This window comes from Microtus pennsylvanicus, chromosome 11 (assembly GCF_037038515.1).
Source record: "Microtus pennsylvanicus isolate mMicPen1 chromosome 11, mMicPen1.hap1, whole genome shotgun sequence".
NCBI classification, from domain to species: domain Eukaryota; kingdom Metazoa; phylum Chordata; class Mammalia; order Rodentia; family Cricetidae; genus Microtus; species Microtus pennsylvanicus.
The window spans coordinates 100,978,886-101,002,335 of record NC_134589.1 but is presented as its reverse complement, the minus strand read 5'-3'; the positions used below and the strand labels follow the sequence as shown (position 1 = coordinate 101,002,335).

General features: G+C 47.7%; 1 protein-coding gene across 4 annotated transcripts in view; it reads right to left on the bottom strand.

Moving 5' to 3' along the window:
- The window catches only part of Shisa9 (shisa family member 9), a 321,088-nt gene extending 297,976 nt beyond the window's left edge, over positions 1-23,112 (bottom strand). For 2 of the 4 annotated variants that reach the window (XM_075942050.1, XM_075942051.1), the window contains exons 1-2: positions 22,107-23,112; positions 9,651-9,778 (exon numbers count right to left, since the gene is read on the bottom strand). In XM_075942050.1, the coding sequence (XP_075798165.1) occupies positions 9,651-9,778; positions 22,107-22,792 (814 nt within the window). In that variant the 5' untranslated portion in view covers positions 22,793-23,112. Of the gene's footprint in view, positions 1-9,650; positions 9,779-11,330; positions 11,454-12,628; positions 12,686-16,492; positions 16,893-22,105 lie in introns of those variants that run through there. The other 2 variants (XM_075942053.1, XM_075942054.1) reach the window with 2 other exon arrangements.
- Positions 23,113-23,450: the final 338 nt, after the last annotated feature.

Genomic DNA, 23,450 nt, shown 5'->3' with positions numbered 1-23,450 from the left:
AAAGACAAATAATATCAAAGTGTTCCACTCCCTCCCCCTCGGTTTTCTTGGAAAGTTGTTGGGGAGTATTTTTCTTGCAGAATAAATTTTATCAGTTTCTCAGGGAAAGCTGTCCCTGTTCCTCTGTAGCCTACATTCTGGGGACATCCTGTTTACTCCCAGGGTACCCCCAGCAGCTCCAGCCATTACTGAATAGCTTTATTCCCTCATGATCTTGTAAAGCTGAGAGGATATACAGAAAACCTCAGCCACGTTTCTACCTCCCATTGATCAGAAAGGGAATTTTTAAATGCCAATTGGAAGTTGATTCAAAGGAAATATTAATTACAGGCAAGTAAACAACTGTCAGAAATATCTGGTGCTTTGTAACAGGATTGGTGACATTTTAAGTGAGTTTATTTCCAAAGATGATTTTAATTGAATATTATAATTCTTAGAGAGTCAATCATTAAGGTAAAGAAAGAGAAAAGAAACATAGCCCTGATAAAATGTACAGCAAGGGCCCCTCGGAAAAGCATAAGAAAGGATGTGGCCAGAGTAAAGACACTCAGCTCAGTATACGAGTTTATAGTCAGCCCTGGCAGGTCGCTCAAAGCCCCTGAGCTGGTTACTCCATTGATCATTGTTGCTGAAAACACATTTCCATTATTTCCCAGTGCTCTTGAGGGAAGTAAAATGAACACACTTGGTAGGTGACATGCAAATGTGTTTGTTTCACTTGTGATTCCTTCCAGCCCGTCAATCACGTAGCACATGTACTTCTCCCTTCATGCAGACATGAGAACAGAAATGTTCTCACAAAGGAACTGCGTCCAAGCACAGGCTTCCCCGGATGAGAGGAGCACAAACTTGGCGTCTTTGAAACCCAACCAGACACAGGGTTGAGCACTTGGGCTTTCTTTACTTTTTTCCATGGGAAAGCAGTGCAAGACTGATTAGGAAGCATATGCCTTCACATGGAAAGGAAGTTTTGAAAAATCACTTACCTAAAGTGATTTTTGTTTTCCTCTTAAGGCTCTGTCTTAGTTAGCATCACTATTGTTGTAATAGAACACCAAGGCAACTTGGAAGGAAAGGGTTTATTCGGCTTACATTTCCACATCACAGTTCATCATCAAAGGAAATCTAGACAGGAATGATGGAGGAAGGTCATTGGTTAATTAATAAATAAACTGCTTGGCCCTCATAGGTTAAAACATAGGTGGGTGGAGTAAACAGAACAGAATGCTGGGAGGAAGAGGAAGTGAGCTCAGAGGCCATTCTCCCCTCTCTGGAGCATACACAATGAACTCCGACCCAGGATGGACGTAGGCTAGAATCTTCCCGGTAAGCGCACCTTGGGGTGTTACACACATTATTAGAAATGGGCTAATCTAGGTGCGAGAGTTAGCCGAGAAGAGACTAGATATAATGGGCCAAGCAGTGTTTAAAAGAATACAGTTTGTGTGATGTTATTTCAGGTAAAGCTAGCCGGTGGTGGGAGCTGGGTGGCAGAATGCAGCCCTGCAGCTCCTACAACACAGGAACTGAAACAGGGCAGGAACCTGGAGGCAAGAGCTGATGCAGAGGTCATGGAAGAGTGCTGCTTACTTGCTTGATCCTCATGACTTGCTCAGCCTGCTGTCTTTTAGAGCTCAGGGCCACCAGCCCAGGGATGGTCCCACTCTCAATTGGCTGAACCCTCTACCATCAATTGCTAATTAAGAAAATGCCCTAAGGCTGCCTACAGCCTGGTCTTATGGAGGCAGTTTTTCAGTTGAGGCTCACTTCTTGGATGACTCTATCTTGTGTCAAGTTGACACAAAACTAGCCAGTAGAGGCTGTTTCTTTGTTGACAGCACACACAGTGTACATTCACAAATCTCTCTCTCTCTCTCTCTCTCTCTCTCTCTCTCTCACACACACACACACACACACACATTGTGCTATCAGCTGACACAGAGAATGAAAACAATATGGACAATTGCCCATTGAATCCATCTCAATCCACATCATTGCTCTCTAGTGAACAGATAATTGTAGCACTAACAGTCAATCATTCTCCGAGCAACAAAATCAATAATAGATACTTATGTATCCAGGCATGTTGTTATACCCCTTATATGTACATATGCTCATACATTTAATCTCCACAATAATCACGTGTGGTACATATTACAATATTCCTTGTGTAGTATAGAAAAGAGGTTCAGAGAATTCTATTAACTTTTGTAAGCTTACACAGCTGGTGAGTGAAGAGACGAAGTCCAGATGCTAGCTGTCTGTCTCTGAGGTGCACACTCTCCACTTGCTCTCTCCACTGCCTCATACTCCTGCTAGACAGGCTTGAGAAGCACCTTCCCAATGCCGAAGACTCTCCAACAGCACCGAGACCAGGGACAAACAGATTCCTTAAGACAAAGCCACTTGAAGTCATCTCGCACAGATCACTTTAATTGCTGTTTCCCCCCAGTGCATGTCCCAGGTCATTGGAGTCAGATGGGGCAAGCAGGAAAAACTTTTAGAGTTCAGGAACACGTTGGTGTATGTGACATCATATGAGTTAAACCCTTACCTGAACTGGAATGGGCCAAGTTCCTTCCAACCTTAAAATCCTGAGTTCTCTTTATTGTGCCTTCCACTGTGATTGTTGTTAATCTTGTGACAGACACTCATGCAGGCATTGATCCAGCAAATATCTATGAATATAGTACATTTTTAAATACTAGGGAAATGGGGACAACCTGAGCAAGCCCATTCCTGCTCATCCTCTACTTCCCATGTTCCTACTTGCAGAATCTATCCCTTCCAAGACTTTAAAGGACCCAAGAATACCCTCCCCCTTGCCCAACTGAACTGATCTATGATCAGACAGCTGATCCCACAAGACGCACAAACCAGAGACCAACATTTGTGTGCCCTGTACCCAGTCCCCGTCAAGAACGAAGCTGGCATTGATCTTACTGTGTTAACACAATGTCCTCCTCCAGCTAGCGACTCTATCCGGGGAGGCTGTGGAACCATGGGGGATTGGTCTAGCTGGGGGAAGACCTTTGAGGGCTAACACTGCCACTGGTCCCTGCTTCACTCTCTGCTTCCTGGTCCTCCACCAAGTGAGCAGCCTCTGCCATACATTCTCATTGCTGTGTGTTCCTGCCATCATGGACTGAGCCTCTCCGAATGCTTTCCTGCAGCCAGGGGCTAAAGCTCTCTGAAGCCATGAGGAAAACCTTTCTCCTCTCTTAAGTCACTTCTGTCAGTATTTTGATCACACATATGCAAAAGCCACTAATGCCCCGCTACTCCTAGGGAGACTCAGGTATTATATGCACCTGCCCAGGTGTGAGTCCTGGCTCCTCTGCTGAGTCACTGCAATGTCACAAGCAGCTTTAACACTAACCCTAATTTACACTTTACACACATGCTGAGGAAAGCACAAGCCTGGGTATTTTGTCACCCAGACACAAGGACTTTCAGCATATTTCCAATTGTGTCTATCTATTAGCTCCCACAACTGTCCATCTTTCTGGACTCTAGAAACATCTGTCAGCCAAAATGTTAAGTGGATTCTTTAGCTTTCCCCCATCTCAGTCCCTAATCCAGAAACCGTGAATAACAGTGCCACCTACACTGCACAGACATCCACAGAGCTGCCGCTGCAAGCCCAGCAATGGGGAGATGACCACACAGGCCTTTCCTCCCGGGTTTTGTTATGTGCTGCAAGATGGATGGATAAACCAACACGACACTTTCAGATGGAACAATGTGTTACAGAGAAAATCCTGGTGAGATGGGAGCAGATGACGCCTTGAGGCCAGAGATAAGAAAGAAGATCTCGCTGAGGGGACAGTTTAGAGTCAGGCTGCCAAGTAAGGAGCCTGAGGAACAGTGTGCTTGGGCACAATGCATTTCAGGGGAACGGAGCCACAGGCAGCATGGGATCGGCTACCTGACAGTTGTTTGGGGTGCTAATGTGTTAACACAGTGTCTGGCACACACACAGCAAGTGCTCAATAAACATCAGGCCTCGTTACAAGATGACAAATTGGATGAGGCTCTTTCCTGTGGCACCCAAGGAGCCTTCAGTTCCTTTAGCATATCCTTCAAAGTGCCCATTCCCAGAGAGACACCCACCTTCTGCAACACAGGAGAGATCAAATGGTGTTAACCACAGGCCTTGGGGCCTCACTGCCCCTTCCATATTACAAAATATCTGAGAACATCTATTTTAGTACGAGTTTCGAAAAGCCAAGGATACGGCATCCCATCTCAACCTTGGTGAACATGGACAATGAGTGGGCCCAGGCAGGAGCGCCACTAAGTTGTGTGTCTGCTTCTTTAGGAATCCGTTTGGGAAGAAGGCTTAATGGAGCCAGAATATGAGCCTTTTCTTTGCCGTGGATTCCATGATTTAAAACATTGCCACTGGGGGATGGAGAGATGGCTCAGAGGTTAAGAGCATTGCCAGCTTTTCCTAAGGTCCTGAGTTCAGTTCCCAGCAACCACATGGTGGCTCACAACCATCTGTAATGGGGTCTGGTGCCCTCTTCTGGCCTGCAGGCATACATACAGACAGACTATTGTATACATAATAAATAAATATAAAAAAAATAAATAAGTAAAACATTGCCACTGGTTGTCCTCAGTACTGGGTGAAACCTCAATTGCTTAGATTACGATGTAAAAATTAATAACAATGTAGTAGCAGTGGGCAGGGTAAAGCACTTGCTGCACAGGCACAAGGATGCAAGTTCAGATCCGAGCACCCCTGTAAAAACTGGGCATGTGAGGTCTGTGACCCTACTGCTGGTGGGTAGAAAGAGGGGGGTCTCAGGGTCACTGACCAGCCAACCTAGCCAACGGAGAGGGCCAGGCTCAATGAGATACCCTGCCACAAAAAAATAAGAAAGAGAGTGAGAAGAAGCCATTCAGTGCTGATTTCTGGCCTCTGTATGCACATACATGGGTGAGCACATCTGTGCATACTCATGTAACAGATAAATGATAGATAGATAGATAGATAGATAGATAGATAGATAGATAGATAGATAGACAGATAGATAGACAGATAAAGTGAGTCCATGGACCAAATGCCAAAGCCAAGTTGCACGTGTGCAAGGAGCATAAGGGCATATTGCCCCACAGCTCTAGACCCAAAGCACATTCCAGGCAGCAACTATTTTCACCGCAGCACTGACTGGATGGCTGCTTTTATGTGGGTGTTACAAACACTGGAAGACATCCTGTACCTGAGTTAATATTGCTCTCCCTCTTCATCGTAGCATGCTACAATGTCACACAACTAAAATTCAGCCACTAAAGGATGTTGTACTAAAGAGACAGTGGCAACCAGGGCAGATCATGAGATACAAAGAAACCGGTAAAAGTCAAACAAAGTGTAGCTAAGAGGAATTTGCCCATACAGATTCCTGAATTTTGATAAGTGAACCTCAGTAACATAAAATGCTGAGAGAAGAGGGTTCATGAAGAGTGTGCAGAACTCCAGGACAAATCTCTGCAAGTATTCTGTAAACAAGAATATCAAAAATACTTTTATTTCAAAAAGGCCACTATTAACACAGCTAGGTCGTATCAGCAACCCCTCACTCACACTTCCCATCCTGGGGAAGAGTGAACTTCAACGGGAGGCAGGGGTCTCTGGAAGACAGAAGGATGCAGAGGGGGAGGCAGGGTGCTTTCTCAGGACACAATGTAGCTACCCAGAAGGTTCAGAGTTTGCAGAAAATCAACATCCCATCAAAATCTGCACCCTCTTCATCAAACAGACAACACCACTGGATGCCTGGAAAGAACAGAAACATTTGTTCAGTGGGGGGAGGGATATGAGGGGGTGGAGAGACAGTCCAGCCTTTTATGGAGGGAACAGTCAACCCTTGGAAATTTATAAGGGAAAATTGGTAACAATGTCTCCCCCCATGAATCTTTCTCCTCCCACCTCCTCTCCTTCCAAACACCTGCATTTCTACAGTGCACCTTAGCTCCTCTAACATTTGACCCAAACATAAAGGACAATCAGGAAATGAGCTAGTCCCAGTGTTTAAAAGATGATGAGAGTCCCTTATAGTGACAGAGGACTGTAATCCCAGCACACAGGAAGCTGAAGCAGGAGGCTTGCAAGCTAAAGGCAAGTCTGAGACACAAAATAAGATCTGCTTCAAAGAAAGGTGGGTCGGGAGGGAGGGAGGGAGGAAAAAAGGGAGGGAGGAAAAGGAGGGAGATGGTGGGAGAATTAAAAATGAGATAGAAGGGATCAGTGTAGGCTCAGGACCAAGTTCTCAGCACAAGGGAGATTTACTTACCCGGAAGGGACAAAGGTCAGGGAATAAGAGACAAAGATGGCAGAGTACAAGGGAGAAGGTGAAGGGAACAGGGAGGGGGCAGGGGTGTTTGTTCAGGGAGGACAAAGGACTGCTCTGGATAGAGAGGAGACAGCCATGGAAATGGCAGCTTGTAAAGGTGAAGGGGAAACCCTGTGTTGGAATGAAGTGTTTGGTTTTAATTGGAGGGTTAATTAGGGCAGCCAAAGGGGGTTTCTGGTTGCTGGACTTTAATACTTTGGTAGCTGGACCAGGGTAGTCAGCCTCAGAAGGAGGATGAGGTCAGATAAGGGGATAGACTGTAGACTGTGGGGACTAGCTGCAGGAACGTAATCTAACCATTTTCAGTAGGGCAGAGGGAATGGGAGAAAGGACAAGGCCTGCCAGAGCCACGATTGCCATGCCTGGGTTAGCTAGAGGCCCTTCAGAGATTAATCCTGAAATATGCATTGTTGAGCAGAGAGAAAAAAGACCTGTAGACCGAGACTATCAAATTCACAGTCAAATCCAGCAACTTGAATATTAAATGAAGAATAACCTAAAAATAGAACAATCCTCCCTTCTTGACATGTCACAAAAGCACGCATCTGTCTTTTCATCTTGTCACCGTAGCTCCCACAATGCCCAGGGAGTAGTTTTATATTCTATTAGGTTTGTCCTAATTCTATGAAGGGCTAGTCTAATTGTGCAATGATCAGATCAGAGTCCTCTCCTGTTTCTTCTCCATCAGTCAAAATGGGTTCTGAGACTGCTCAGTTTGTTATTCCCCTGGTAAATAATTAATATCATGTAGACCTAGACTCTCAGTGAACTCCCAAGATCATTTCATCTTCTGAACATATACATTTAGGTGACTAAAATATATAAAAAAGTTCCTATAAATCAATTAAAAGATAAATATTACACTACAAAGAATCTCATTCTTACTGTTAACTACTATTGTGCATACAATTGATCTTCTTAATGTGAATTCAACTTACAAGGCTATATACTCCCTACCGTTCTTAGATGTTCTCAAGAAAACTTGGAGGAGAAGGACTGCGTCAACCTGGCAGAATTAAATGGAAGCAATGCCCATAGCAATTCTTGTAAGACACAATGCGGTGATGGCACTAGTGGAATTCTCCCCTGAGGTCTACCAGGAACATCCTCTTACAATATTCTCTTTGATGTCAAAGACCGCAGAGCCAGGCCTTGTGAGGCCTGTGATTCCAGCTATAGGAAAATCTAGAGTTCAATGTGAGCCTGGGCTACAGAAGAACTCAAGGGCACCCGGGGCATTAATAAGTGAAACCCTGTTTTCCAAATAAAAAGAGAAAAAGAAAGAAAAAAGAAAAAGACTGGGAATGTGGCCCACTAATACAATGCCACCCCACACAAGCATGGCCTAGATCCCACTCCCAGTATTTAAAAAACAGAATCACCAAGGCACAAATAAAGACCCAAGGAAGAATCATACATACTCCAAAGTGGCCTTCCACAGGCACCCGAGTTCCCCAGTCTCTGGTCATTTACATTTATGTTCAGAAAACTTTAAACAAAAGTCTGTTTTAATGCAGAATTAGTTAGCTTTCCTTCTCTGACCTTTCGCATGTGCAGCTAGGAAAACTGGGTAAGTCTGTTGCCCAATGAACAACTCCAGTATGGTTCAAATCACAGACAGAAAGACTCTGTGAAAACCTGTTAACGAACACCCTCCATGGCCAGAGATGCTACGCCATGTCTTTGCCTTGATGGCCTCCATTTGTTCACCATTTCGGGTCCACATTCATCAGACTTGGGAAGAGCATGTATTCACTCCATCCAAAGCAAGACCCCGTACAGCAACTGCTGTGTCACAGTTGCCAACACTACAGGGTCTGTAGGATTTGGACGTAAAAGTTCCAAATGCTCTTATATTTTGCACTGCAGTGTGGTGATTTCTACTACTGTGTTATGATCCAGCTCACCAATAAATGGTATACAGTTATTTAATATTACGAAACCCGAAGCACCCGTTGGTGGCCCATTTTCCTACCTGTGCAGTGTCGAATACTGTCATTGCCAACACAGCACAAGACTTTCCAAAACCATGAAAAATCATCACCATCAATCAGAGAAGACAAGTCACCTAACAACCCGAAACCAGGTCTCAACAAATAAACAAGCCTTGCAGCTTCATGGTAAGCTTCAGCAAAGGATGCCCTTCCTGGAAAAGCACAAGACCCCAAAGCTTCCGCGGCCTTGGTTGGTTAGATGCGCCCTTCCCGCTGCCTGCCTCTGTCGCGTTCAACCATCAACTTCACATTGCTCTGAGGTAGGATGACCGAAACTCCACCACTGTAATGTGCATATGTCAGGATCCAAACAACCCCATTGCTCCCCAGCTCCAACTCAAGCATAGGCTCCATGGTTGTCCACCACTGTAATGTGCATATGTCAGGATCCAAACAACCCCATTGCTCCCCAGCTCCAACTCGAGCATAGGCTCCATGGTTGTGTATTGTCTGAACAGAGCTTCGGAAGGAAAGGAGACCTAGGGCACAGACCAGGATGCCCAAGGATGCTCTGACCGAAGAAGAACAGCTACTGAAACACAGCCATGAAAGCACCTTGCTCCGTTCTCCCGGCAGAACGAGAGATCTGAATTTACTACTGCAGAAACAGCATATTCATCCCAAACCAAGATGACCAGGGCTCAACATTCCCCCACTATACACACGGGAAGTTCTTTTTTAAAATTTTATTGATTTTTATTGAGCTCTAGATTTTTCTCTGCTCCCCTCCCTGTTTCTCCCCTCCCATTCAACCCTCTCCCAAGGTCACCATGCTACCAATTTACACAGGAAATTTTGTCTTTTTCTACTTCACATGGGAAGTTCTAATCATTGTGGCCAGGACTCAGCATTCCCCACTAAGCACACATGTGAGGTGTTAATATGTCTTTTTTGTTACGCTCATTTTATGTTTTAAAAAATAAAATTCTAAACTTGTTCCCTGAAAGCAATATGAAACATAAAAGAACAACTACCTGTAAAAGTGAGTAAAACAACTGGTTAACACGTGGCTCCGTCAAAATGGACCAGTAGCTCACACAAGCCAATCGACAAGAACTAGTAACAACCTAAATCAAGCCTTCTAGTACTTAACAGAGACCAAACAAGTGGATCACTATTTAACAGAGAACACAACCAAGTCAATTATTAAGGTGCCAAATTCAGCATCACGCCGAACAGAGAAATCTAACGCACCTTGAGGTGCTCTTTGCTGACCCAGACGCGCCCCAGGAAATCCCACCATGCCACCACTGCCGCTGCCTGGTGGGGCAGAAGTGGCCAGTGCACCCGTACTTACGGAGATTATTTATGGGGGTTCTTGTGTCCATGTTCTCATAATGCTGCACGTGGACGACAATGTTAAGGTCTCTCTCCATGTGGTCAGTGTTGCAGTGGCCCTGTGGCCTCATGACATCCGCAAGGGCTCTGGAGGAACAAAGAACAGAACTCTGCTCATCCGCAATAAGACCATGTGCCCCTGCCATGTGCCCAGCACTGCCTAATTGGACAAGAGACAAAGCCATCCCTTCTAGAGAGCTGCCATTGCAGTTAGGGATAGACAGGAGAACACAGAAGCAATGGATCAGAGGTTACAAAAATCACTCTGTGTGCAGGCCACTGCTTGTCCACCCAGTGGTGGCTGAAGGGGTCAGAGGATGAGTTCCTGCAGTGAGACTCCACCCCAGAAAATGGGTTTTCTCTATATGCCTCACACAGATGCCCAGACTTCCTGCTTAGCAATGGCCGGGTGTCAGTCCTTGCCATAAGTTAATCACTAGGCTAAACACGGAAAGCAATGGCATCCCTTTCCAAAGTCGAAGAATATAGATCTTGTGGGCTTACAAGGAGTATTATTCCTTTACAGAAGAGTAAACAAAGGTTCTGAGAGGCAAATTAACTGCTCAAGGTCACACATCAGTGTGCAACACAGAGCCAACCTTTCCTTTTTACTTCTTTTTTCTTTTTAAGAGAATAGGAACACAGTCCAACGGATATCATTTACCTTCACAATGAGATGTACTTTCGCAGAGTAGAGACAACAGCCAGCTGGATCCACCACCGCATCTCCCCTCTTATCTACCCTCCATGATATGCGCATTTAGAGACATGCAAACGCCCTTAACCAGATGAAGTAGAGTGTTGTTAGTGTGTGAATCCTCTGCATGTGTGGTCTCCTCGAACCTCCTTCCATTTTCCCCTTTGTTCACGAGCAGCTGGGGGAGAACTGACGGTCTGCTGATTTCACATCTTAAAGAACAACAGTGCCCCAGCCTCCTCAGTCCCCTACCTACTTACCTGCAAGGATGGCTGTTTCCATCTGAAACCCTAGCAAGGTGGAAGAACCATCCAGCCACAGTGGTGCCAACTACAAGTATGGAGGTGTTCTGTGAAAACCAGTAGGTGCAGCTCTGGTATTATGAACAATCCCAGGAACCAATACTTTGATGAACATCTTCGTATTGGTCTCCTCTTGAGCCAGGAATGGGTGCACACCAGCAAGCCCTGTCCCATTTGCTTAGGGGATACACCCAGACATTCCTAGCCAAGTAGATTCTCAGAATCCGCATCAAAGGAGACAGAGAAGGGAGAGGCACTGCTTTGGAGGCCCACAGAGATCCCAGGAGCTCAGCAGAGCCTATCTGCTGAAGTCAACCCACCAGGACAGTGATGGTCACAGCTAGGAGCATCCAGGAACATGATTAAACATTCTAGATCCATCTGAACCAGAGGATTAGAAACTCCAGAGCTGGGGCCCATGGGAGGTGATTTTGAAAGCCTACCCCATGCACTGATCGTGTGCTCAAGCTCAAGTCTGGGTCTGTGCTAGAGCAACAGAGACCCTGTATGAGGAGGGCTTGGTTTTTAGATGCTGTGATAAGAAGCATGGCTAGGGAGAAGTCTGAAGGGAGAGAGACCCAGGGCTGTAAGCCCAAGGCCAGGATGGAATCCATTAGAAAGACAGGAGAATGACAACAGCTTGCACATATTTGTTCATTCAATAGACGTTTATTGTCTACAGTATGCCATGCATGACACGAGGCCCTGGGGACACAGCACTGCACAAGCTGAAAAAGGTCGTGGCCTTCTTGGAGATTACATTCTATGGGAGAGAATAAAAATGAATATGTTAAATAAAAATAAGCAAGAACAGAAATAAACAAACAAAGAAGGATACAGCCGACAGAGCCAGGTGCCAAAACAGCATTTTCCATAACAGCCAAAAAGTAAAAACAGTGCAAAAGTTCCTCAGCCAATAAGCAGAGTGCAGCGTGTGAAATGGAATAATATTTGGCCATGAAGAGGAACAATGGAACCCCCGACACCCCCAACCAAACTTGAAAGCCTTAGAGCCAGTGAAAGAAAGCAAACACAAAAAGGCCCGGGTTTGTGGTTTTGTTCACAGCGCATGTCTAGAATAGACAGTTCATAAAGAGAGGCACAATCGTGGCTACAGAGGCTGTGTGGGAACTGAATGCTAACGGGTGTTGGGGGAGCACCCCCAGTTAGTGCTTCATTAGCCTTAGTGGCTCAGGAGTAAATTAATGGGGATTCTTGCATTTTTCAGTGGGAGAGATGAGACTTGAGAAGCAGAGATGCGCTGGTCATGTGAAGCCACAGCTTGGCTCAGGGATGCATGTCAAAGGCTCGGATTCCATCACAACACTGTGAATGATGGTGGGGACTTTAAGAGGCAGGGATAGTTGGAGGTCTTCAGGTCATTGGCGACATGGCCTCAAAGTACTGTGGGACCTGGTGTCTTCCTTTTTCACCGTTTGCCTTAGTGGCCACAAAGAGAACAGCTGTGCTCCATCACACACTCCTGCCAAGACATGATGCCTCACTGCCAAGGCCATCAGACTGTGACCTGAAACCTCCACGCTTCTAAGCCAAGGTGAACCTTTTCTCTGTGTATGTTGGTTGGCTCAGATGTTTGCTGCAGTAACAGAAAGCTTAGCTCATACATGTGAAGGGGATGGAAATAGCATGTCAGGCGGAGCATAGAGAGGAATAGGCAAGCATGCTAACAAAGCTGTAACGGGGCAAACGGGAGAATCGCAAGCACAGACTATCATAACCCATTTTGTAGGGTAAGGAACCGCCCACATGAGCTCCACTATTCAGTGAAGGAGTGAGTGGAGTCCCAGTCCTGAATGTCTGAGATGCTAGTTCACACCCTTTCCTAGCTCTGTGCAATATGAATGGTCTAAAACTCAGGAAAGCTTCGGGGAAGGGGAATTCTGAGACAGAGGACAGGGCCTTGCAAACCTAACTTGCCTTTTTCACTGCTAAACGGGTTCTTCATCCTGGACTTCAAAGGACCGCTGAACTCTTCTGGAATTGAATGAAAAATTTGTTTGTGCTTTTTTTTCTTGAGCAAAAAAGCCATACTTTTATCAAATTCCCCACAGGTTCACCCCTAAAGCACAAAAACAGCTTTCCAGGGTCAACAAAGCAAAGGTTTGGAGTGACAACCTTTAGCCTGGCTAGCACTGGTCCCAGGGTGGCTTCTGGATACTGCGAATGCTGACAGTCCAGTCTCAGAGTCACAAGGTAACAGTCATTCCCAAGGCATGACGTTCTGGGTGAATACCATCAACAACATGCTTGGCTCACTCCAGGGAATGCATACAATGGTCTGGGATGGGGAAGTCATTAAAATGAGAAAACAATTCAATTCTCTGTATTGATACCACTCTGCACTGGATCCACACAGCGGATGGCAGGAGTAGAGACCAAAGACCAGGGAGCAGCCACCAGAGACTCCCTCACCAGGACCCTTACTGCAGTCACGTGTTTCCCAAAGGAAAGGTAAACAGTAAAATATAAACATTAGGTCAGGCTGATCATGAAGCAGGCATGTGGCTAAAGGAAGAGCTCTCCTCTATAAAACCACAGGCTGAAGGCAGGGCTGCTAATGCAAACGACAGTAACAACATGCTAGGCCAGGTATGGTGATGCACATCTGCAATCCAGCCGTGGGAATTCCTGCCAGGGCAGAAGTGTGGCAACTCTGAAGCTACCCTTGGTTACATGCGGCAGTTCAAGGCCAGCCTAGGTTGCATAGTGAGTCCCAGTGAAAACAGAACAGGCCAAAGGGTAAGAAAGAACAGAGGGAGAAGGGAGATAGGAAGGGGAATGGAAGAAGAAAGGGGAAGAAAGGGAAGGGGGAATGAGGTGATAAAGATGGAGACAGAAATGGAAGGAGAGGGAGATAGAGAGTGGAGAAGGGGAGAGAGCTCCACCTTTCTCCCCTCTCTATCTCTCCATTAGCTGTTTACAAAGTTAAAGCAGGATCGCTCCACTCAGATTTAAACAAAGTCATCAAAAAAATCAAAACTCTCAAGAAGAACATTTAAAATGTAGATTTATTTGTGTGTGAGGAATATCATTCTTTGTGTCCACGGTGCCTTGGAACTGGTTAGTGGGCGCAGGAAGACATGCCGACTAACCGCAGGCTTCAGTGAAGGTTTATTTTCCCAGCTTCTACACGTACAAATCTTTCCTGATGCATGCTTTACAATGCACTTTATATTTGTTCATCGGTCCTGGCATATACTAATTAACAAAATGAGCATATTATGGGGTACTACTAAAACATTTTTAAGTACGGATGTGTCAAAACCTGTGATGAGTCAGTGGAAAAGACCCACAATTCATCACAAACCAAACAAACGAACACTAAAAGGTCTGACACATGATTCTGGTTTCTGCTTGGCTTCAGTGCGCTTGTACAGGACACAAGATTATCTGGAAGTCTTGTTAAAATGAAATTTTTGATTCAATAACTAAGATAAAATAACTAATATTTTGCCCAAGCTAATGTCAACACTGATGGTCCGTAAGCCAGCCAATGAGCATCAAGATGAGCACCATGGTAATCTGGCCATACTGTGCTAAGAAGCTGGACAAAATTATTTTCTGGGTGCTTCTGAGAGAGTGCTCTTGGAGGAGATGAACACGGAATTGGTAAACTGAGGAAGACAGATTTCCCATTGTAAGGTGGGTAGGCCTTGTTCAGTAATTGAAGGGTCTGAATGAAGTAAAAGATTGATCTTTCTCCAACGGACAGATCTCCTGCCAGACGGTCGTGACACTTGAGCACTGGTCCTTCCCGGCTCTGTAGAATCCTCTCTGTCAGCCTTCAGCCTTAACCTGAGATAGCAGCTTGACAAATATGGGACTTGATAATTCTGTATAATAAAGCCTTTGATAGACTGGTTTTGTTTCTTGGAGCATCCTGTCTCATTTTGGTCCCTCACAGAGGCAGCCACACTGAGACTCTTTTGTCTCCCTATCCTGCCATGCACACCCTCTTACCCCAATTCATAACAATTGTGTTGATATATTATCTTTGAGGTTAAAAAATGAATGATTGAATATTGGCAATTTTACAAGCTTCAGCTTAGTATAAATTTTCTTGTACATTTCATTGTGTGTTACCTACCTATTCCTCAAATATGTGACTAGCAGCGTGTGAGGGAAAGAACTGCATCTGTGTCTGTCACTGTCTTCTTGTAGTTCTAGCTCAGAGTTGGCCAGAAAGTGGGTATTCAGTAAGTGTCCATTAGATGGATGGAGGATGGATGGATATATGAATGATAAATGGATGTATGTATGGATGTATGTATCTATGGATATATAGATTAATAGCTAAATGGATAGATGAATGGATAATGGATGGGTGGAAAGGTAAAGGGGGTGAACAGGTGGATGGATATATAGATAAATAGATGAATGAGTATAAGATGAATGGATAATTAATGGATAAATGGGTGGATGGATGGAAGGATGGATGGATGGATGGATGAACAGATAAATGGATAAATGGGTAGATGGATAGATGTTTGGATGGATAGATGTTTGGATGGATGGATGGATGGATGGATGGATGGATGGATGGATGGATGGATGGATGAGGTGGGCTATGCCATTTAAAACAGAATGCCAGAAACAAGCCTCTCTGTATTAGGTACTCAGGACACAGCTATGGAATGTTTGTCCCTGGATTCTTTACTCTGAATGGTAATGAAAAGAGACAGATAGTAAATTAACCAGTAACTTACTTTGAGACCACACTACAAAGGGAAGCAAACGACACTGAGCATTAAGCTGGAGTGTGTGGAGGGGTGACAGCTGATCAGGAGAGGTCAGAGGGTGTCCTGGAGAAGGCGACACTATATAGCTGGAATCTGAGGGTGAGGACATGTCACTTGACATCTAACGGGAGAGTGAGCCAAAGGGACAGCTCAGAGATGGGAATGAGGGTGGCCTGTCTGTGGGACAAAATGGAAACATTGTATCACTTTTCTTTCTGATACAGAAAGCAAATATAAGATGCCAACATTTCCAAAAGGAGAGCCAGTCCAGCCCCCTCTCCTGAAAGCTCCAAGGAGTCTAAGTCTAAACTTTGGAAAGGATTTGTTTTTCTTAGCTTGTTTGGCTTTGGTTGGTATATTTTGTTTTGACAGGGTCTCATGGATTAGAGGCTGGCCTCAAATCTCTATAGAGCTGAGGATGACCTCGAAGCATTGGTTCTTCTGCCCCCCCACCTCTACCCCAGAGCTGTAAGTACAGGCATGTACCCCCATGCCTGCTTTGATGCAGTGGTGGGGCTCAAGCCCAGGTCTTCCTGCACACTAAACAAGTACTCCATTCTCCACACTCGTGTTCCAAGTTTTAAAGAAATCAGTGGGCTTCCTGAGCACCACCTCTCACACAAGGAATTTCATTCATTGTTCAGAACACAAGGACCATGGTCACAATCCAAGTCTCTAGAGTGGGGGCTACGGCAGTGCAAACAAATATCAAAGCTTATCAAACTCTGTGGCCTCACGTGCGCATCTGACTGCGCTAGTTATGCTCTGTAAAGCTGATTTCAGTGCCCAAGGAGAAGCAAACACGTCCTGTAAGAAAACTAGAGACTCCTGTGGTCAATACACACAGAGCCTCTCCAGCTTGGGAAGCCGGAACAGGTGGGAAGGGTGTGGTCACAGGAAATATCAATGGAAGGGGCATTTACCCCTTGATGTCATGCCTTTGCAAAGGACTATGGCTCTTCTAACCCATTTTTGAAAATCACACAGGACACTGCTATGTCATTTGCCCACATGGATTTATTTTTTCTGGCTTGGATTTTTTATTCTGTTTGAAGGTGGGAAAAACAACATGTGACTTCAAGGGGAAAGAGCTTCAAACATATGTCTCTGCCCTCAGGGTTGCTTCCCCCAACACTTCCACCATCCTAACCCTGCCAGGACAGGTCCATACAAGATTCCTAGATGTGATCTCGCACCAGCTCCCAGAACAGTCCTTGACTGTCCTGGTGCAGGCTGCTCCTTGGGGTACTGGGTACGTCTTTGGCATCTGGGAAGACTGGAGGTCCTATGGTCCCATACTCCAGTACAGTGCAGCCTAGCAGCCAAGGACCTGGCCCCTGCTTCAGACTGGGTTTGAAGTCAAACTTCTCCAGCTCACTGGGTGCTTGTTCACCCTCTTGGAAAGCAGTCTGTGCCTCCGTAAACGGCAGACTGTCATAGAAGTTACCTTGTGGGGGAGGGGTGTGAAATTAAATGAGAATTTACACATAAGCTTGTGGCAAAATTGTAAATCTAACACGGGTTCTTCGACATCCCCCAGACAGCACTTTGCAGTACATTTCATTGAGTCACAAGCCATCCCTCCTGCTCAGAGGCTGCCAGCATCCCCGATCAGATGGAAACGCAAATCCAGAGAGGTTAGGAGGCTTAGCCATTGCCACCCAGTACAGAGCACAGACTGGTCACCGGAGTCTGATCTGCAATGTCACCCCCTTCAGGGGACAAGGGGAAGGAACTCCAGTAAGAAGGATGCTGGGTGGTGACTCCTGATGGGCTCAATGTTAATTACCTTCCAAGTCTGCTCCTCTGAATTTTCAACCTTCAGATAAGAACCGGAGTCTCAGAGAGGTGAAGCAACCAAGGTCACACAAATATTAAGAGGCGTCACTAGATCTGCAGAGAGCATGTGCCACTCACGCAAGCCTTCTGACTCCCCTGGGTTTACAAGTGACATGATACAGTAAGCTGAAAGAGCTCCCTAGAGGGGCTAGTCACCATCCAGCCACAGATGCTGCTCTTTGAAAACTGCAAGAGCGGAGTTACCAGATCTCCTGAACTGGCTAGAGGAATTAGAAACAGGAATTCTCCGAGAGGTCCAGCTTTTCAGTACTAGCTACTGACTTGGAGTTGGTTTTAAAAGAGCATGAATATTAGGGGCTGCAGATACTGCACAGTCAAATCCAACACCTCTTTACTAGATCCAGACTTAGAGCCCAACTCTGAGGAGCACGTGGGATATGAGGAAACTTTAGTATGATTGGACATATAATGACAGTGTAGCAGTTTGTTCTCTAAGTTATGATCATGGAATTTACCATGTGGGGAAATGCTCTTGGTCTTAGAAGACCCATGCTGCAAGTATGAGGGACTTAATGTTGTGTCTGCAACTATTTTCAAATGGTTCAGCTGAAGGGGGATAAGAGGAAGGAGGGCGGAGAAGGAAGGGCAGGAGGGAGGCAAGAAGGGGGAAGAGAGTGGAAGGAAGGGAGGAGGGAAGGGGAGGAAGAAGAAAGAGAAGGGAGAGGAAGGGAGAACGAGAAGGATGGAAGGGAGGGGATGTGAATGGAAGGGAATAAAGGTCAAAAGAAATAGAAAGGAAGAATAAAATGAAGCAAACTTGAGAAAACTGTAAAGTTAGGTTAATTAAGATCAGTGTTCCCAGTGTGGGGATTTTACCCCTCCGTGTCATATGACAGTGTGGCGACCTTTTCTACTGTAATGGCAGGTGTATGTAGGTGTCATCTACTCAGTAGGCAGAGGTCAAGGATGCTGCCATCTCCCTACAACGTGCAAGGCAGTTCCCACCAAGGAGTTCCTTTCCAGTCCTGATAAATATGCCGAGGCTGACAGGCTGTGATCAAGCAGTTCCTTGTATACCCGTCAAGGTTTTTGATTGCTTACATTTTCTCTTAGTAGAAATCTATGGTGGTACACACCTACAAACCTATTCCATGAGAACCTGAGTGCAAAGACCATGAGTTGGGTTCCAGCCTGGGACAAACAGTCAGACTCTGTCTCAAAACAATACACGGAAAATCTTTAAGAAACATAAATAGTAACACCTTGCAAGCCAAACAATATCTACCCAGGCCACAGTTAGCCACCACTGCAATTACTGCTTCTGTGGCTGCTGTCATGGTGCTGCAGAGGTGCATGCACACAGTGGCTGCCCTTGGCTGTCATGGTACTGCAGAGGTACATGCACACACAGCCCACAGTCTCCTCCCCTTCCTCTCCCTTTCTATAGTGTTATATGTTTCTGGGGGGGGGGTACACTTGACTGTGTCAGGGGACATGTGGAAGCCAGAGGTCAATGTCTGAATATCCTCTTCTATTTTCTCCATCTTACATTTGGGGACAGGGTATCTCACTGCACCTGGAGTGCACCAATTGGTTTGGACTGGCTAGGCAGCAACACCCTGGGGTCCACCTGTATCCACCTCTGGCCCTAGGATTACAGACATCCACCGCAGTGCTTGGCTTCTTATGTGGGTGCTGGAATCTGAGCCCAGATCCTCACGCTTGCACAGCCAGCACTCTTCCCACTGGGCCATCTCCCTATGCCTGCATTTGTACAGTCCTTACAAGATGGCACGGCTTCTCTCCAGCCCTCCTTATGGCTGTCCTTCTCTTTCTTTTCCTCCTCATCTGCCCAGAGGGAAGCAGGCCATATGCCAAGAACTCCAAATGTGCATTCTGACATGCTAGGGGGGCCTCCACTAGAAAACACAAGTTTCCTGGTCACTAGGATAAAGTGTGCAGATGAACACCATCACCTGCATGTCCTTGACAAGGCGGTTCCCGGGCAAAATGAGAACAAACCCACATTTGCATTCCACAGCTCCTGACAGACACTGAGAGGCTGGGGCTGGCAGGTTAACTTCACCTGGGCTGTGCCTCACCTCAGAGCAGTCTTTCTGCTGCTAAGCTCAGCGCGCTGGTCCCTGCTGGAGGATGCTTAGCACCATGAGGCAAAAGCTAATGAGCCATGGCCACACTGGGCTCCGAATGATTAAGTGCATAAGCAGCATGTGATGCATTTGGAGGGACCTGGGGCAGCCTGGGAGCCACGGGAAGGTCACACGAGTGGAGAACATGAGCTACAGATGCAAAGGGAGCTCCACTGTCCCTGCTGTCCTACTGGGTTAACTCTGCACCTCCCACCTTTGTAAATATTTCCAACTCAAGGCCGGTGTTTCTCCCAGATCCTATATTCACTGAGAGAAGGTGATAAAGAAGACGTCCAAACATACTGACTCTCAGTCTCCAAACCAAGAACTTAAAAGTCAGAACCTTGGGAAGCCCCCAGATTCTGAGGCTGGGCCTGAAAAACGTATGACTAGGAGGCAAGTAAGCTCAACCCCAAGTTACTGTGGACAGCGCCATCGTCTTCTGATTGTGTGACTTTGAGCAAAGCCACCTCACCTGTGCCATGATTTTCTCCTGCATAACCAGGGGATCAAAGTAACAGCTGTCTCATAGATGTGAAGACCGAGTCTTCACACACACACACACACACACACACACACACACACACACACACCATACAGTCCCTGGAACCCAGCCCTGTGCTCAGCAGGTGTTCATTCTTTTTCCTGCACAGTGTTTGGCTGAGCATTAGAATCACCTAGAGAACCTTGCCAGCCCAATGGTACTTGGCTCCCAACCCACATTCTAATTTAAAATCAAAGGTGGTGCCCCAACAATAGGAACTGTAAGCAATACAGGTGGTCTCAAACAGCAGCAAGCTGGAAAACATGAAGTCTTCTCCCATTCCAAAGCCTGGCACTCACTGCATTCTAGAACCCCAAATGTTTCCAGAGAGAACATGAGTTTGCTACATCAGTCCTGGGTACCCCTGGACGTTGCCTCTAAACAAACCTTGCCTAGAGCTTGCAGAAAAACCAGAGTCAATACCCCCAAAAGAGCTGCCTGAGAGGAGCACCCATTTAAGGGAGCTTGAAGCTGTCGCACAGATCTCCCCCGACAGACCTGCAAACGGTAGCTCCTCTTGCCACCAAATCTCAAAAAGGGAGTCTTGAGAACTTAGCAGAAAGGCGTAGTGGAGATCAGTTAAGGTATCAGCAAGCAGCCTACCTGTGTCTGGGCACCAGTTCCCTATATAACAACATTCTTGCCCAACCTGCATCCATGCGTTCCTCACCTTCAGTCTCACACTGGCCTGGAGTCTTCCCTGGATAGGAGGCTCCTTAAGAGAGCCCACCTGGAAGCCGGACTTAGTAGGTAAGGCACCGCGGAGTAGCAGGAGGTAGGCTGGGCCAGTGCCATACTTTTTTGGCCCTGGTTTTCTGGAGCCCCTGGGAGCTTACTTTTGTACCCCAAGACCTCACCATCCACCTAGACCTCCCCACTAATCCAAACTGATCAGAACCTCCTCACCTTCCCCTCCAAACCCCTTCTCTCTGGGAAAAGAAAAACTCATTGGATACTCTTTCACATATAAATAGAAAATAATTGCTAGTGAGGTGGTGATGTTCCTTCTTCTATTTTTGGTGAATTTCTTTGTTCAGATTTTTAGGCATGTACATGGATCGCATGCACGCGCACACTCACACACACACACACACACATGCACACACAAGACCCCAGTGCAGGATGGGGGTGTGAGTAGATTGGAGAAGAAAACGCAGTAACTTCAATGCACTGACTCAAAGTCAGCGTTTGCTCCACCATCCTGCTGTCAGCTGGCCCGTGGTAGTTCTTTGATCTCTTGTCCATATCTCACACTAACCCCTCATCTTAGCCCTGGGTTCTGGGCTCCAGTCTGAAGCCTTCTCCTTCAAAGTTATTGAGTTCTGGAAATCAAGTTAGACACTTGGGAAAGGGGTTAAACAAAACCGCAAATAGCTCTTCATTAATCCCCAAATGCTTTCTCCCATCTGCTGCGATTTTGCCTATGTTGGGACTTGCATAATAAAGCAAAAGGCAAACTTGACGAATCAAGGTGTCTGGAAGGTGGAGGGTGGCCTTGGAGTCAGCTCCAGCCCAGGCAAGGGGCGCAGCGCTGTGATGGCCGGCCACAACATAAAGAGAGATGGTGAAAGACAAAAGGACCCAGGAAAAAGATGAGGTTCCAATCAAGGGCCATCAAAGCTCTGGTAAAGCAAAGCAGCCGGCTCCAAGGAGGCTTTTGTTCTCACCCCCTCCACACACTCTCCCTCTCCTTTGCTTCATTTTTGCTAGTGTACGAGTTGCAGGAGGCACGCACTCCTTTCGTCCCTCCCTCCATCACACACGCGCACAAGGGATTGATTGCACACGCCCCCCTCCCTTTTCAAGTTCGCCTGCCTCTGTTTACCTAGAGAGGAGCATCTAGAATCAATGAATTCCCTCCCCGCAAAAGCCAAGAGTTTGGAGACCAGGCTGTATATCTCAAGTCCCACCACCTTCTCTGGTGAGAGGGGACAGCAGATGGGCGAGGGGGAAAGAGACCCTCCCCCCTTTCACACTCGGCGTTCACCCCCACCTGCGCTGAGCCCAGTACCTCGGTTCCACACTGCAAGTGAAAGTTGTTGTCTTGGGTGACATTCCCCAATCGGAAACGTTGGGGTGGGGAGGAACCATGGCTAGGGATGCTGGGATGCAAGGGAAAGGAAAGTGGGCCCAGAGAGGAGGGCGAAGGGGAGGCAGCCCACCTGGACATGTGTTCCCTTTGGGGCCGGTGCGCTTTCTCCAACCCCAGCTTGGTGAAGATGCCCACCAGCACCATGACAGCCACCACCCCGCAGATGATGTAGACGATCAGATTGGTCTTGTCCTTGGTGGGGTCGTGCAGGGGGTCATCCTTACGAGCTGGAGGCTTGCCGGTGTTGAGCCAGAGCGGCGTGTCGTAGTTGGTACAGGTGCTTTGGTTCAGTCGCCGCTTCTTAAACGTGCAGCAGAACCGGAAGCCACAAGTCCCGCAGCAGAAGATGAAGTCGCCTGAGCTGCAGTTGAACGGCGGGTCCCACTGGCCCATGACATCGAAGTAGCCCCGACAGGAGTCCGGCGTGGGCGCCCGAGTCGGCGGTGCGTCCGAGCCCCCGACGCCCTCGCCGGCCTCTCCGGAGGCGGCTCCGGAGCGGTTGCCCCCTGTGAGCAGCAGCACGCCGCCCAGTTGCGCCAGCTGCCCGTGCCCAGCTCTCTCCTGCGCCCGGCACACGCGGGCGCACAGCTCGGTGAGGAAGCAGCCTAGGAGCAGCCGGAGGACTCGGCGCATCGTGTCTCCCAGCCCGGGCTGGAGCGCTCGGCCGCCGCTGGAGCCGCTGCCGCCGCCTCTGGACGCGCGGCCGAAGCTGCCGAGGCTGCTGGCTGGGGCTGCGGGCCGCCGCTGGCCGCACATACAGGGAGGCGGCGCGGGGCGCTCGGTGGTCGGCGGCCACTGCGCTCGTCTCAGCCTGCGTTCGCTTCCAGCGCGACGCGCACCAAGGAAGGGGGCTGGCCGGGGAGGAGCGCGCCGGGGCCGGGCGGGGACGAAGCAGGAGCGGAGGCCAGCACGGGGTGCAGGTTCTACCGGCCACCGAGGGAGGCGGAGGTGGAGAGCCAGGGAGAGTCGGTGTGTCCGTAACTCCCCTCCGCCCGCCGCCCAGGACCAGCTCCCACGTCCGCTCGCTCGAGGGATGCTCTTCACCTTTTCAGCTCGCCAAGTGCGCTGGAGAGAGCGAAGCGACACTTGTGGAATGAAGGGAGGGCTGGAGGGAAGGGGGAAGGGGAGGAGGGCGGGTAGAGGAGGCGCGGGGGGGGGGGGGCGGGCGCGAGCTCGAAAGGGGCGGGGGCGCGGGGAGAGGTGACTCGGGCGGGCGGGGGCGAGTGGGGGGCGTGAAGATAGTGCTCTGGTTGGAGCAATGAGCTCCGCAGCCACCAGGTTTTGAAGAGCAGCTCGGATTTCCCGGCAGGTGGAGAGAACCGCGGCTGGGACCTCTGGCACCCTCTCGGGGAGAAAGGTGCGGCTCACCCCAAGCAAGGGCTCAGAGGTGGCTCCGCCCGCGGCTTCTTTCTCC